General features: G+C 29.3%; 2 protein-coding genes across 5 annotated transcripts in view; both read right to left on the bottom strand.

Moving 5' to 3' along the window:
• Positions 1-15,217, bottom strand: part of LOC115232922 (two pore potassium channel protein sup-9) — an 89,960-nt gene extending 74,743 nt beyond the window's left edge. Inside the window, exons 1-4 of one of the 3 annotated variants that reach the window (XM_029803092.1) lie at positions 14,864-15,217; positions 13,858-14,029; positions 13,385-13,488; positions 12,880-13,034 (exon numbers count right to left, since the gene is read on the bottom strand). The gene's annotated coding sequence lies outside the window, so the exon portion shown is untranslated. Of the gene's footprint in view, positions 1-9,573; positions 9,825-12,879; positions 13,035-13,384; positions 13,489-13,857; positions 14,164-14,863 lie in introns of those variants that run through there. The other 2 variants (XM_029803091.1, XM_029803090.1) reach the window with 2 other exon arrangements.
• A 1,677-nt stretch (positions 15,218-16,894) lies between these two features.
• LOC115232937 overlaps positions 16,895-17,464 on the bottom strand; it is a 4,183-nt gene continuing 3,613 nt past the window's right edge. For both annotated transcript variants that reach the window (XM_029803117.1, XM_029803119.1), the window contains 2 exons: positions 17,313-17,442; positions 16,895-17,237 (listed from right to left, as the gene is read on the bottom strand). In XM_029803117.1, coding sequence (XP_029658977.1) covers positions 17,090-17,237; positions 17,313-17,442 — 278 coding nt within the window. In that variant the 3' untranslated portion in view covers positions 16,895-17,089. The remainder of the gene's footprint in view (positions 17,238-17,312; positions 17,443-17,464) is intronic.

The following is a 17,464-nucleotide window of genomic DNA, read 5'->3' as shown; positions in this document are numbered from 1 at the left end:
AGAATATTTCTATAATATATTTTTATATAGAATATTCTTATATACGCTTTATTTTATGTAAATTACAATATAAAAGCAAGGCTCCCTTTTTTGATTACGATAATAAAAGAGAAATAAATCTCTTTATCTTGTTTATCTAACAAATGGATAAAAGAAAAGAAGAAGAAGAATGTAAAAGATTGAAGCTCTGAATCACTACAGTCGGCGGATTGACGTCAAAAGCAAGAAAACATACGTAATATTTTCTTGTAATAAAATGAATGAAATGAAGCTTGAATAGAATGTTTTTTTTTTTGGCGTTCTATCATTTACGTTCGATAAAATGTCATAAACTCATTTTTTATCCTTTATGAACAAATAGTTGTGTGCATGTGCGTGTGTATGTATAATCTATATTACAGGTACTCTTTGTTTTAAACTACAATTAAATTTTACAGCGATTTATAAATTAACATACTAAAATAGAATTTGCAGAAAAAGAAAACAGAATTTGCGTGTGACTTTTCATCTCTGACGTCATAATCCAATACAGCTGCGAAAGCTGGTCCAGAGTTTTAATCGAAGAGCATCAAAGATAGATTTCATTACCTAATGTAAACTCAGTCAGTCCCCTCCTTGCACACTCTTTCACCGTCCAAGCATTATATTAAATTTCATTTCACCATTTTTATCAGATCGAATCACCGCTATTACTGGCAAGCTACCAAGTCTCTCTTTCTCTCTTTCTTTCTCTTTCAAACATAGCGATTCATCTTTCAATGTGAGATAGTTAAGAAAAGTCAGAAAATGGAAAGATAAAATTATTAGATAAGACGAAGGAAAAATTTATCAGATATGATGTACTTATGCAATCATAGATTTCGAAATTTCTCATTGCATTATAATAAAAATAAAATTTCTATGCGCTAAAAAGAAGTCAAATATTGTTCGACATCAGAAACAATCGAGATATACATGCTTAAAAATGTTTGAAGATACTCTCCAAATATTCGTCACAAATTAAAGTAAATAAAATTGCATAAATCTCATATATTATATAAATTTATAAATTACATTTAAAAATATGGTTTTTTATATAAAAATAATTTTTTTTATTGGTTTGAGAATAACGATATTATTTATCATCTCCCTTTTAATATTATTACTAAACCACACATTATTTATTTTTATATGTTAAGGAAAAATATGAACTTCACATCATAATTGTGAACAGAAAAGATCAATTTCTTTTGCATCGATCTGTAGATGAGTTATAATATCAAACGCGTACTACGAGAAAATGCACTCAGAAGGCAAGTAGTCGGAAAATCTTTGGATATAAAGTTGACCTAAGCTATTTAACATTATAAGGTAGACATCTTCATTTGTGATGATTGTCTTTACGGAATGGCAAAAATTTTCAAAACTATAGTAACTTAATAAATTTACGACTTATTTATACCAATATATTTTTAATCAATTTTTAAAAAATATTCAATTTTTAAAACTGTTTTTTCAAACTATAACAATTCATACATCATAATAAATATATCAAAAGCGATGTGAAGCGTTGTATAAAAGCGGATATTTGTTTGCTCATAATATAAAGAATAATTGATTGTAAAAATCTATTTTGTATTATTATTAACAATTTTGCATTAAGTGAATAATGATATGACCAAGCTTGATTGTTAAAAAAAATATAGACGTATTAAAATATCGGTCTCATTCATTCTATATCTTAAAGTCAATAAAACATTATTTGTTAATAAAATAACATTTGCTCAAATCTTATAATGTTGATCGAAGATAATCTGACGTTAAATTTCGTTCTGGTACGCGATAAATAGATCTGACGTTTTACAAAAGCAAACATTAGCGAGAAAATGAACAGTTACTAATGTAAATCCGCAATGATCATGAAAATTGCATCAAGCAGAAAAGGCTTTGTTCAAGCGGTAAATTGATGCGCGAATTTACTAAAGACTATTTCGCGTGCTATTTCAAGACCGTCAATTTTTCACTCAACTCAATTGTTCGCGGATATATAGATATAACCGACTCGTACGCCGGCGCTTTGATAGAAAAAAAAAAATCCACCAGTAAAATATTCTATACACACATACAAGTTTTATAAAAATAAAGTTATTTTTCATATATATCATAATAATAATAACAGAGTTAATATGCTTGTTTATTGTCGCTAGCATAGAAGATAAATTATTGAGATGTTCGTTAAAAACTGTTTTTTTGTTTCACACGAGAATGTCAACAGCGCATTTTAAAAACGTTTGACATCGGATTACATCGTTTTTGTGTTCATAAGTCCTGCCATTCATTACGGCGTATCATTTCTCCTATTGACCGTGTAAAGCTCCGATCTAAAAGATTTAATTCACACAGTACGAACTTTTAACCGTTTCAGACCAGCAACATTATCGTTAGCGATTTGTAAAAACTTTCATGCGATGTAATACCACATAATAATAGTACGTTCTGCCGTAAAATGAACAAAATTTGTGTTCAAAATTCGTGTTCGAATAAATTAGATAGACATATTTATATGTTTCTTAATTCATTTACAACGATAATAATGTAAATATTAATAAAAATTATTAATTATTCGTGATTGTACAATTAAATTCATACGACATATCGATATATCTCTCATCTGTTCAAATATTCATAATCAAGATGATTAAAATCTAACTGTAATGATATGAAAACGCGCAATAAATACATAAATCGTAATCAAATTTACAAAAAGTAATTAGTGAAATATATTTACCAAAAAGTATTGGTCTTGATAGATATACATGATAATAACGTGATTGACCCGACATATATACTAGTATACCGCATAATCAAAACAACAGACCCACAAATACTCATTATTCAATACTGTAATACCACAACAACGAACAGATTTTATGCATGTCAATTGCATCAAAGTTGTGTTGAGAGATTCCTACCTACCTTCCTATACATAATTTATCAAATGATTGGTATTGCACTATGTATTTATTTTGTTAAGGCTATCATATACAGCTTGAAACGTACAAAATTACGTGTATATTCTCTAACAATGAGAGAGAGTAGAGCCCTTTATATCAAATTGTGTCCATTATTTAATCAAAACTTAGAGTTCTTAATATAAATTATTTATGATTTAAAATTGTGTGTATATATTTTAACATATTTACAAAAAAATATAGCCTTTGAATTTCTGTTTGTAGGTCCTGTGCTTGATAATAAAAAAAAAATTATGAATAGCTACATTAAAATGATAGATAAAGTCGGACAATAAAGGCAATGTTGTTGACGTAAATAAGATTTATCCTATATACAAAATGCTGTATTATAAATTTAGTGTCCACATTCGTGCACGCATATAAAATATTTTAAAGGAGATAGAGTCTCTCTCTGTAATTATATATGTATATTAAAAGAGAGTCTCTCTCTTTTTCATCTTTTCTTTCTCTCTCTCTCTCTCTCTCTCTCACACACACACTCTGTCGCTGTTAAAAAATTAATTTCTTGATCATAAAAAAAATTAATTTCCATTATAGATGTATATAAGATACTTAATAGTTTGATTCAATAGTTTAACTCTCTTTCTCTCTTTTTTCTTAATTATAAAAACTAATTAATTAATATTAATTCTAATTATATACATATTTTATTAATTATTAATTATAAAAAACTCTCCCTGTATGTACAGCCTCATAATGTTATAAACCTAGTTATTTTATATTATGGCCTAGGTTTTTTGCTATATATGCAAGGACAGCAAAAAGCAAACAGAGAGACTAATATGCTGCGCAGTCTCTGTTAACATTTTATATAAATAATTGAGTATAAGAAGAAAAAATTTCTCTCTGTGTGTTTTAGAATAATATTAGAGAAATATAAATAATAAATATAATTAATATCAGAAATTAATAAAATATTGCGAATGTAGAGACAAAGTCCAATCAAGTTTTATACGTTGTAATAAAAAAGACTTACGTATAAGCATATTTTATTCCTCTTTGCGAATGATTATAAATATACGACATAGATTTTCCACTAATAACAATTAAAGGAAAAAATGCTTAAAAATAAAAAAAAAATATAAAAAGACAAAAATGTGATTATTGACGCAAATAAACTCTCTCACTCTATTGCACAGGAATGAGTGAAGGACGAGGTCAGAAACGTACATAAAAATAACAGTGTTTAAAGGACTACTTGCATTTGAACTGTTTCTGGCGGTGCTTAAAAATAGAAATAAACCCATTTATTTGACAAAGTCCATATCAACGAGCGCAGTAATTTCCATTTATAATTCAGTACAATGCCCAAATATATCAAAGTTTTAAAACCGATGAAAGATGGTGTGTCGATCCAAAGTATTAGAGAATTAATTTTATCTTTTCGACCTTTTCGACCACGGTATAGCAGATGGAAGACATTGTTAATGGGAGCATCTATCTCTACATTATATTAGATGAATTTAAAGGTGAAATTTTTTACTAATTTTACAATACATATCTTCATAATAATTAATAATATTTTATATCATCGCATTTTTTAGTCATAGTTCAATAAAAAATATTGCTCTCACTGTGTTGTTTTCAATCAGTTTTACCCCTTACAGAATAAATTTTAGATGTCCATTTTATTTTAAACTCCCACAGGAAATTGTAGAAATGAGCCGTCTCTATGTTCATTCATAAGTTAAGAAAAAACAAGTTTTATACCGCGAACATTAAGGAGTTTACGTAAGAAGATCTTCTTGAAATTCTGTCAACGTATTTTATACATTATAAACCTAGGAAAAAACGATTGATCGTAATGATATCTAGTAAATGAGAAATCAGAATCGCATCAAGACTTAATATTTACCCATATAATTCATGTTAATGTACATTCAATACTTAATCTGTTTTGATAGGAATAAGAACAAAGTGATGTGATTATTGCAATATAATTAATGCAAAATTGCATTTTATTGTAAATCTTTATATAAAAAACCAATTAGAAATTTAATTAAAAATTAATTTTGACTCTTAACACAAAATATATCTGTAATTCCAGAATTTAATCCCTTTGCCTTTCTGTTTTTACAAAAAAATAATAAATAATAAAAGTATTAATTCCAACACTTTTTTTTCTATTTTGTATATTCTTAAATAGTCGAAATAATAAAAAGTAACATTATGTATGTATAAAAAATTATTTTTAAAAAAATCTAAAAAGAAATAAGGAATCTGAATGATTCACAATTATCGAGTGTCAATTTTTTCTATATCATCAATAAATGTTTAATTTTTTGAATTTTATTATAATGAAATTATAATGAATTTATTATAATTATTAATTATTATAATGAAAAATGTTTCAATATCAGAATAGTATTCAATGCATCAAGATAGTATTATTATAATATCTAATATCATAAATTAATGACTCTCTAATTGTTTTTTTATTTACTCAAATAAGATACGTGTCTCTAGTTGTTAAAATATATTTATTACATTTATTACATTTGGATTTATCACCGTTACACTTTATTAAGCACTCGCTGTATGCAGGAAGGATCACGGTTGAAGCGCGAACGCCGCGTGCGCGTACACAGCTTCTCGTAATGCGAGCTTAAATTCCGGCAGAACAGGCACCTGATTTCAGATTCCGGTTTTGGTGCAACAACGTATGCTTGACATGCGTTATCAACGTCGCTGACAAGGCACCGAGCCGCTGACGATAACGTGGTTAAAGGGCGACAGGCAAGGGTATGTAGACGGTTTAGGACGGCCGCAAATGCGACCGAATATCGTTTAGCCGGCATTCAACTCCCGACGCGACGGAATTAACTGCACGCCAGATCGCGAATGAATATACGTTTCGCGATGCTATATCCCGGAAAAGTACTGACGGCGATACTGAATCGCAATTTTCCATTGCATCGCCGGACAGACGCAGGGCGCCGTCTGGACGCCCATAATCCGGCATCTGTGCTCTTTCGCGGCGAACCTCACGCATGGATGCGCCCGAATGCGCAGCGTGCAGTTTAGCTATAAATCGTGCATTGCACGAGAAAGCTTTAAGTGTAGCTATACATATACGAGATCTCGCAGAGAAATCCGTACACAACGGCACAAGATTCTTTCGCGTAATTTGTGCTCGGTTTCTCGTTAAAATTTAATTCGGCATTTAATTACGAAGTTTATGTAATTCTGAAGAAGTATAAGATTAAGCCTCAGCAGAATAAATGAGCAAAATATACGTCTTCTGTACACAAATTACATGTATCCATCTCTTTCTTAATACCAAGTTAATTCGGAATTACGTAACGGAGTCAAGTAACGTCGAAAATGAGATGTATATCTATTATGACAAATGAAGATTTGGGTTTTAATTTCGGAGATATTCAATTTACAGTGATATCTCAGTAAACGCAATTTACTTTCAATTAGCTTTTATAGCGGGATAGTGGAGATTAAAATCGATGATTCAGGCCAATCTAAGAGATATGATGAATATCATAAAATCCAAGGATAAAATTGTGAGGCGGGATAAAAGAAAATTATGTGGTTATTCTATTATATGCGATTAGCCGCATCAAATCTCTGTTTTCTTGATTTAATATCACACAACGATAAAGAAGCTCTAAAGCGTTACGAGCATCGCGTATGCTATAGAAATAGTAATGTCCAATAACTGCACGGAATTTAATAAACGAAGCAGAAATTGAATTGCAATCCCTATTATTTTTCTATATCTCATCTAACTCATATAAGTTACGATAAATAATAACAATAGTTTCAATAAAACAAACAAACTTTGATAAAATTTTGATAATAAATAAAAAATAATAAATATACAATAGTTCTAGAATTATCGAAATGTATCGATACTGTTAATAATAATTTTTACAGAATTATCAAATTTAATTTTATAAGAATATTCATTAGAAAATCCGTGAAATATAAATACCATGGATCAAGTTAAATTCTTCGTTTTTAAAAACTTCGTTTCTTTATACTATTATAGTTCTCATATTTCTCAGCATTTTTTATATTGCTTATTTATTTTCACAATAACCACCTCCTTTTCATAATAATAATAATAATTTAATGAAAATGGCTGTAGATAAAATACAATTTTTTTTGTTCCTTAATCAAATATGATGCCTTCCGTATCATAAATAGGTAACTAGAATAAAGATTAACTACACAAACTCAAAGCTAAATTACGCATTAAATAATGTTATTATGTGCACGAAGAGAATATTATCGTACACGAAAGGAATATTATATATATTACGTTCTCATAAATACTGATAAACTTGAGCCACGTAGCAAAAAGTAAACTTCTAAAATAAAACTTTATTCGTAAATATTAAAATTTTATCTGTTTCTGACAATCATTTAATGATTATTCATTAAAGATTAAATAAATCTTTTTATTATTCAAAGAATTTTCATATATCAATGTTGAAAATTTACGTATTACATTGCAGCATTAAATATAAATTAATTCATAAAATAGATATTAATTGATACAATAATATTTAATGTATTAATATTCCCTAGTATTTATGTCTTTTTGAAGCTACAATATAAAAAATAATACACAATTTTATTTAAGAACGAAATGACGATAGAGTCTTAAAAATTGTCGCATGTCTTCGCCAATAAAATAGATATACATATACATATATTACATTATGTTCCTCTTAAAATCCTTCAATTTTGCATATCATATTTGTATAAATTGATTAAAATGGGAGACCTTTTAAATAATGGACCGAATATATATAAATAAAGGAATTTATTATCATAAAGATTGTAGGATAGATTTCAAAACAAAAGCAATCCAAAATCTATATCAAATTAAAAAAAAAAAAAGATTTCAACGCGATTATTTTTATTTCTTAACAATAAATTACAAAAGTTTTGTACAAGCAAAAATACGCTACAGAATTTAATAAAATGTTCCTCTTCTAAATTTATATTAATTTGTGATTATATTATTAAGAAACAAAAAAAGATATGCCATATAAATATTATTTAATAGATACAGATTTTAATTATTAATATTATATATAGATATTATTCGCTTTTAATAAGATATACTGTTATTTTTTAATATGCCAAACGACAAAATTGTGACATGGCCCAATCCTTTAACTTTTCATTATGCAACCTGTTTGAACTTGAAATCAGCTACAAAGAATGATGCGAATAAATATTTCTAAACTCTATTTCCTTCATGTCATACGATAAAATAGTGTGTTTAACACAGACAAGAACTTCAGATTCGCAAGAGATTGTACTCGAGAAGATATCGATCGGCGTCACATGCGATCTTCGTTTACTATACACCACGTTTACATCGAAGTATCCTCGTTTATTGAGTCTCGGCCCTTCTCTCTCAACCCTACCAACCCCTCGTCAAGATAAATAAGTTCTTACCTCATAAATAATGCGGTAACGAAGCGCGTTTCTTTTTTTTTATCGTTGCCTGCTGCGGCAAAGCCCGGCAGGAAAGGTGAAATTCGTCGAGCGTGCGGGTGTCAGTCGTAAATTTTATCCGCGAAATTAAACATTATCTTAGAAAGAAGTACAGTCAAGCATTTATATTTTAGTATAACTGTTCATAATTTCTTTATTTTGATCATACAGCAAGGAAAGGGCCTCCCCTTTAACATTACGCCTATTATATTTAGGAGTCAAAAGGTATAACATCTCTTAGGGAAGAATAGAACATGAAAATTTTATCCGTATCATAAACATTGTGTTATGCCGTCATTTTATAATTTAATATACATATGTTTTACAAACAAAAAAAAACTAAAGGATATATTAATGCATAACTTGTTAATTTATATTTATCTTAATCTTTGAAATTACGTAATATAAATTAAAGACAAAGTATATTCAACGATTTAATTCGACGCGTTAATTTTCATCAAAAATTAAATGATGTTAATTTTCATAATGATAGGAAACTAACGCGTTAACTATACAACGTAAAAAATTATGTTAGAAAAATTATTAGAGCTAAATTGTATGTTGGAATTAAACGATTAATATTTAAACCGCGACAATTGTCGATCAGTGTAATAATTTGCGTCAATGCGATAATTCTAGTGTCATTCGTAAAACATACTTCGTTTCACTATTTGTCGTCCTTAAATTCATATTCATAGATGAAAAATATAATAATATAAATGAAAAATATAATAAAATATAATTTTTTCGTCGCATAATGGCAACGAAAAATACTCAATCCCGCGTTTCAAGCGTCAATTTCGATCAATTCCTCGTCAATACAATCACCGGAGCAAGCGCTCGGAGCTGTCAGTGGTAACGGCACGCGTCGTGTCAGACGCGACGCGCACGCGACAAGACGCACCGCGCGGCTCGGCATCGCGCCGATCGAGCCAATGGATAATTGTCGTTCTGAATTTCCGCGAGTCGGAGCCATTAGATGCGACCGGACACGAAACCGCATGACTTTTCGACGATCACGGACGTGTACTCCGGAGCGGCATGACGAAAAAGGACGAAAACGAATAGAGGGGAAAGGAAGACGGCGCTCTCTTACCTTGCTACGTCACGGCGAGATACACGCGAAAATCCGTCCATGCCATTCTCTATCTCGAGCACAGCACCGTTACTGCACCATACACAGAGCACTACTTGAGCAACACCTCCCTCACAGTCGGTCTGTCTCTATCTTTCTCTATATTCCTCGTTTCCTCCGTCTACTTCTCTCCCCTTTATGTCTTCATCCACCTGTCCATTTCTCTCTCTCGCTCTCTCCCTCTCTCTCGCAATCTCTCTGTCTGTCTCTGTCTGTCTGTCTATCTCTATCTCTCTCTCTCCCTCCCTCCCTCTCTCTCTCTCTCTCTCTTTCTCTCTCCTTTCTCTCTCTCTCTTTCTCTCTCTCTCTCTCTCCCTCTCTTTCTCTCCCTCTCTCGGTCTATTTCTGTCTGCCTGCCTGTCTCTCTCTCTCTCCCCCTCTCCCTTTGTCACGCCGGCAGGAGAAATCCTTCGTCGTCGGCCTCCCTTTTCTCCAGCACCTTCTCCTTGCTCTCGGGGACGACGATCGGGCCGTGTCAACGAGCGCGACGCTGCGATCGAGAATGATCGTCAACGACGGCGACGATAGCGATGACGACGACACCGGCGACGTCGTCGACGGCGAGGGCGACGTGAGACGTGATTAGGAGAAAGAGGAAGAAGAAAAGGAAGCGCCTCCCTGCGGCACGCGCGCGCGCGAGAGAGAGAGACGATCCAGCATCCAGCTACGCCCGTGACAGCGTCTGGGCAACTACTGAGGAGAGGATCTGCGCGGTTCCGGCGCAAGCTTTCGTTCCCGTTTTGACCAGACACGGCGCCACCGTGGACCACCCGTTTCCCCGAGGGAGAAAAAAAAAACCGAGGGATCGGGGTGAAGATAAAGACACCCGGACCCGGATGATACCGAATAGGGATGGCCGATGATATTATCGCGATATTAGAAAATATAGATCTTACTCCCTCATATTTTCTCCGACATTTACTTGCCGATATTGTAGGTGATATCAATATTTAATAGGAATCATAACTAGCAACATCCTATATGCCAACATATACAATTTTCTTTTATCTTTTATAAGTCATTTAAGAGTAACTACGTCTCCTTTCCTTTCGTAAGCTGCACATATAATTTGTAATCAACTTCCTTCCATTATAATATAATAGTCAAAACTTACACGTTTAAATGTAACAAATAGTCCTGTAACCGGCTTATTTTTTATCTTTATTCATAATTAATTTCTATTTATTTTTATTCAATCTGTCACGTTGAAAAGAGTTAGGCCACCGATAACAGTTCATCATACTTAAATGTTTCAATTACCTTTGTTATATAAATGTTTCAATCTTTTATATCTTTAGATGAACATTTTTAATACATATAATTATACCTAAATACACAAACTTTTTATATTATGGAACAAAAATAACATAATTTTTTTTAGTGAACTCTACGAAAACAAATTAGTCATTTATATTAATTTCAAATGACCATCTATCTTAATTACCGTTTATTTGAAGAGTTTTAAAGAAAAAAGATTATATAAATATAATATATCTTCTTAAAACGTGAATTGAATATGATATATTATATAGTATTATAAATTTATATATAAGCTGTCTTGGATGAGAGAAAGAAAGAGAGAAAAAGAGAGAAAAAGAGAGAAAAAGAAAGAGAGAGGGAGAGAGAGGGAGAGGGGGGAGAGAGAGAGAGAGCACGGAATCTTTTTACTATCTTAAAATTTGAATTCACGTTGTGACATACGAACTGCATCGACAAAGATAACGAAATGTATCAGCATCGACTTAAAATTTCATTTAATTAAAATTTATCGGGAATTGTTCACACTCGCTCTCTCTCTCTCTCTCTCTCTCTCTCTCTCTCTCTCTCTCTCTCTCTCTCTCGTGCACTTCTAGATACAATGCCGATCGAGGCCGCAAAAATTACAGCACCGCTGAGATACGATATTTTGGCGAGATGAGTTTTGCACGGTCGATACCGCGTTATAATGTCGGAGGCGATATACTAACGGACTACTAGAGTACTGTGTGGATATCGTACGTCGTTAAAAAGGCGAGACTGCCTTTTACCGGTCGCGTCACGATCCTCAGTAAATTCGACGGACTACGTGACGGGGTCTCGTTATAATTTACGGTTGAGAACCAACGTGTAAATAGCGACGAACCGACGATATTTTCGCGAAACGGAATTATGATCGGAATCATGAGCTAATGAAAGTATTTCTCTTCTCTTTTCTTACATTATAATAATATAATTTTTACTATCTACTCTCTTCTCCTTAATATATTTAATTATTTAAAGTATGAAAAACAAGATTGCAAATTGCAACTAGTCTTATTTCATTTTCTATGATAATAAAACGAGAAATTAAGTGATGATAAAAGCGTTATCATCTGTTGTCAGAAACAGTTTATTTTTGCTACGTTAACTTATTTTTTATTACTATATAAAGGGCAGGAAATAACCATGTTTAATAATAATTAATTACTGGATATGCACGTAAAATAAAAAATTTGAAAAAAGAATATCAAGTTTATAAAGACAGGTGCCTACGAATTGCAAGAATTGCATAAAAAGACAAACTTTTGTGGATACAAATATATAAGATATAAATGCACAAATATATCTAAGACAATATCTAAAAACACATCAGAAATAAATATAAAGATATTAGAAATATTAAATTTGTGTAAAGATATATATATATAAGTTTCACATAAAATATGCAACAATAAAAAATATATAAATGTTAATTTCACACATTTGCATCGCAATTATAAATGCAAGTATATGTGTGTATATAAAATGATATAATAAATACAAATTTTCGCGACGCGACGTGCAAAACATAAAATTGTTAATTTAACAATGCATGATTATTCCTATTTTTGATGTTAGAAATCTCGGTGCGATTACTAAAAAATATTATTACTACGTGTTAAATACTATGGAATTACTATATATGTGGTATAATTTGTTTTTTTTATAACACTCTGCACTATGCGTATTCCATTATCTATTTTATATATTTATACATATAAATAAAAAATTAAATACATTATACAAGATATAATTTTAATATTTATAAAAATTTATCTATTAACATAGATTTGTTGTAAATGTATAAGTCATATTTATATATTTTCATATATAATTTTCATATTTAATATCATATTTAATTTTTTTACTCTTACTAGAAAAAAATATCAAATAATAATATATTAACTGATATAAAGTGCAGGAAATGTATTTAAAAAAAAAAAAAACACACACACACACAAATTCATTAAAAAATTAATCAAAACTCACAATTTCGCGACGTCCCTCGATGTTCCTACAGCAATGCATTTTCCGCCGCAAGGGCTTGTACCCGGAAGGGGTGCAGTCCTCATACGCAGTCTTCATACATCCAGTTCACTCCATATATATGTAGTCTCCATAGTCCAGTCAATATTCCATAGTCGCTGTCACACAGTACATTCGTAATGTGAATATTTCATTAAATTATAATTTTAACGAGTTTAATAATTAAATATTTCGACTGTGCTAATCAATGAATATTTATCGTGAAATATTAAATTTGCGGATTTGGTTAAAGAATTTTATGTCTATTGTACTTCAATTTTTATATTACATTTAGTCTTCATTTCACACATAATACACTCGCGACACAAAATGACTTAATTTGCAAATCTTTTTAACCATATCTGTATTGCAAAATATTTTTAAGTTTGAATCATATTTATCGCGCTACACAAAATAAAATTTATACATTTTTTAATATATAAATTTAATTTATATATGTTGTACATACTTCATAGTATTTTTACGAAGATCACCTCGCTTTGCAATATCTTTGCAAAAACTGTTATCACAATATCTTTGCGACGATTGCCTCACCTCAGTACTCCTTGGATCCTAGAAAAAATTAATTTTATAATTTCTTTACAAGTATCTTTTTTGATAGAAAACGCGATATTAAACAAAAAGCATAAAAAACGAAATCTAAATATTGTTAACAATATTCGAAAATTGCAGATAATTGCCGAATAAAATGGTCACAAAAATTCTAACACTATCACGAAATTCTTACGGTTCGTGATTAAATTCAATGATATTTGTGCTATTTAACCTAACCGCAGCAGCCAGATAATAACGAAATAGAAACGTAAATAACGGAATAGAAACGTTACATTTGAATCGTAATACTATTTTTGCTAAGAAATCGTTTTATTTCGATATGCTAAAACATTATCCCCGTACATATATTGTGCGTATTATTGTTACCTATCACGCGCTTGTGTTCGTGCTCGGTGTAATATACGACGCTTTTGACCTTCGCGTAACTTTAACCGAACACGTGCCGGTGATGCACAGAGCGTCCCACCCGAATGCTAGACCAGATCGGAATGAGTACACGACTGAGAGAGACACTGTATTTATCTTTTCTCTCTACTCCCTACAACACAAAAAAGATGAAGTAAATGTATACGTTTGAAAGAATGTTGCTAAAAAAACTGTTATATACGTAAATGTAAATTTACTGGAGGCATATTCAATATAAATATAACTGAATGTATATTAAGAAATATAGTAAGAAAATAGGATTGTACAAGACTCGAGATGAGACAAACTTCGTAAGAATATTGTATTGTGTAGTATTGCAAATTTTCGAAAACTTAAATCTTGTCTTGAATTTTTATAACAAAAATCTCATCTTGTATTATCCTATCTCGATTTTATTAACAATTTTTATCTAATATTAAACATAATAGGCTACACTAAATTATATATATTATTCGGAACATCTCGGAATCTTTTTTATTTCTTTATCAATTAATCATATGTATTTCATCAGATATTGTTTCATTCTTAAAGTATATTTGTGTGTGTTGGATATAAAGGAAACCGTAATTACCTTTCTCGTGAAAAACTGTTAGGAAACGTACGAAGGAAGGAGACAAATCGGCGACATATTTTCGACATCGTAATACGCGTGACGTCAAAATGACGTCATTGCTTCCGTTCCATTAGATATCGAAATATGAAATTGTGGAATGTCGAAATTCATGTATACTTATAATAATAATATTCAGTTATTAACTTTACTCAGAATTATTATTAAATAAAGTTTTTAAATAAATATCATAGATTATACAATAATATTAATAGATAACAGTAATAATAAATATTAAATTAATAACGAATAAAAATTTTTTTCACCATTTGAAAGACGTCGACTTATTTACAATTACATTATTTAAAAAAATAAGAGAAATTTCATAATACTTACCATATAATTTTAATATAATGTTTTATGATTACATCGGCATTCTTTCGAATTTTTGAAATACAAATTGATTCTTTTTCAAAGAAACACTGTAATAATATTATAATGCTTCTTACTAAAAAATAAAAATTTACAACATAAAATTCAAAAGTTACTCTTAATTCTATGTCTATTGAAAAGTCTTGCTATTGCAAATCGATCTCATGAGCAAAAAGGCCCCGGAAATATTATATTAAACAGAAATATCTTTCACTCAAGATTTTGTTATAATGTCATACCGTAAATATTTCTTATGATGAACATTTCTACTATTAAGTTAGATTTCTACTATTAAGAAGACTACTACAAGTATAATCAGTTTATTCAATATTATTTTCCAAAATTCAATAATTGTTTTACTTCCTAAAGTTTTATACAAGAAAATAAAACGATAGAAGAAAATTAGGATAAATTAAATTTCAAAATTTTCTCTTGACTTACATTTTAACTTTTATAAAGTCTGAAATATATAATCATTTAAACTTAATGCTACTTTAGAGTGTATTCAATATATTTGATATGCAAATCATATCTCTCTCAAATATAATTACACAAAAGATACGCATTCTTGTATCTTGCATTTACCTTTCATGCATTGTAATAAAAAACATGCTGAATTCAAAAACACTAATTATATCTTTCTTATCTTTATGGAATTATAGTTTCTGTATCTTTATGATAAAAATTATACATCAAAAATACAAAATATTTTCTCTTCTTTATTTTCAAAATTTAATAATGATGTATAATAGTTTCAACTATTAATTAATTTTAACTAGAACATTGTAAATAAATCCCTCATTAAGTCCATACTTTTACAATTATTAGAAAACTATTTTAGTCTAGGAGAAATGTAAATTTATCACAATATAATAAACATTTAACTAAATATATGTATGTGTGTATGTATTTGAAGCTGTATTATATATGTTATTAAATGTATTGTATGTGTATCAAACATTAATAAATTATTAGAATATATAAAAATACAAAAAATACTATATATACTGGTATATACTTATATTTACTTATATATATTAAAAGAAAAACTAACATGGCAGATTGTTTTTAAAATAAATCGCCAAATTTTTTAGTTTTACAATTATATATATAATCTTCCCTCATGAAAAGAATGTCAAAGTATATATATCAAACTATGATATATCTTAATAAATAAAAAGAGCACATATAAAGGAACTTTTTTTAGACTTACAATTATATAATCTTTCCTCAGGAAAAGAATGTCAAAGTATGTATATCAAACTATGGTAATATATCTTAATGAGTAAAAAGAACACATATAAAGGAACTTTTTTAGACTTACAATTATATAATCTTTCCTCATGAAAAGAATGTCAAAGTATGTATATTAAACTATGTGATATATCTCAACGAGTAAAAAGAACATATATAAAGGAACAAAATAATACTAATCAAATATAAGTAAAATATTAATGTGCTATACACAACTCAACTGCTATGCTCAACTTATATACTTTTTTGAATCTCTTATAAAAACAGATATAAATAAAAATATTTTCCGTTTTTTATTAATTATGATTTACCATTACTATATTTTTCTTTAGCATATTCTTTGAGAAATCTAAAAGTTAATTTTTTCTTGGATAACAAAAGTCTAATTTTTGTTTATCTCTCCTTATTTCATAACTATTTTAATTTTTTGATATTAAATATATTTTAACTCTCTCTCTCTCTCTCTCTCTCTCTCTTTTAGCTTTAAATCAAAATTTTATTAAAGTAGAGTCTATTCAAAATTAATTAAATAATAAAGCACTGCTATATAATTATATTCTTAAAACTTTATTTCAGCAAAGAATCTGCAATGCATAAAAAATAAAAAAAGCACGTATAATATATAAACTTTATAAACAAAAAAAATATTATATTATTAAGAAAACATAAACAAAAAAAAAATTTCCAAATAACTAAAAAATAACAAAAAGAATAAAAAAATTAAATATGAATATAAAATGTACTAACTTATCAAAATGTAAAATTATTAATAAAATCTTGAATTATTGTAAATATTCCGAATGAATAGTTTCAATATGTATTTTTGTGATGTTCAAGAGCGATTTTCATAACTTGTAAATGTAAAATGTATCACTTCACAGAGAGAGATGTCATATTAGAAACCAAATATCGTTAATGTTTTATATTGCACACTTATTAATCATCATGAAGAAGTATGTGTCTTTGAAAAGCACGAAATCTAACATATGATTTTGAACACTTATTACAAGTATAATACTTCTCATGAAGACCACCTAATACATGATGCACGAGCCTCAGATGTTGAGCTAATGATGATTTGTGTCTGTAAATGTGTTATAATAAATATATGTTCTACTAAAACAGCAAATAACTTTTCATTTTTTATCTGTAATCTTACCTATATATTTTATTGCAGATATGACATTTGAAATCCTCTTTGTAAAAGTCACAGCGAGTAAAATGTTTTCTGAACTGATGCTTTTCATTAAATATTCTTCCGCATTGAGTACATTGAATAACATATAAATCTAAAACAAAAAAAAAAAATAT

Source organism: Formica exsecta, unplaced genomic scaffold, assembly GCF_003651465.1.
Source record: "Formica exsecta isolate Colony F162 unplaced genomic scaffold, ASM365146v1 scaffold1510, whole genome shotgun sequence".
Lineage (NCBI taxonomy): Eukaryota > Metazoa > Arthropoda > Insecta > Hymenoptera > Formicidae > Formica > Formica exsecta.
The sequence above is the reverse complement of the archived record's forward strand: the minus strand, read 5'-3'. Positions and strand labels throughout refer to the sequence as shown.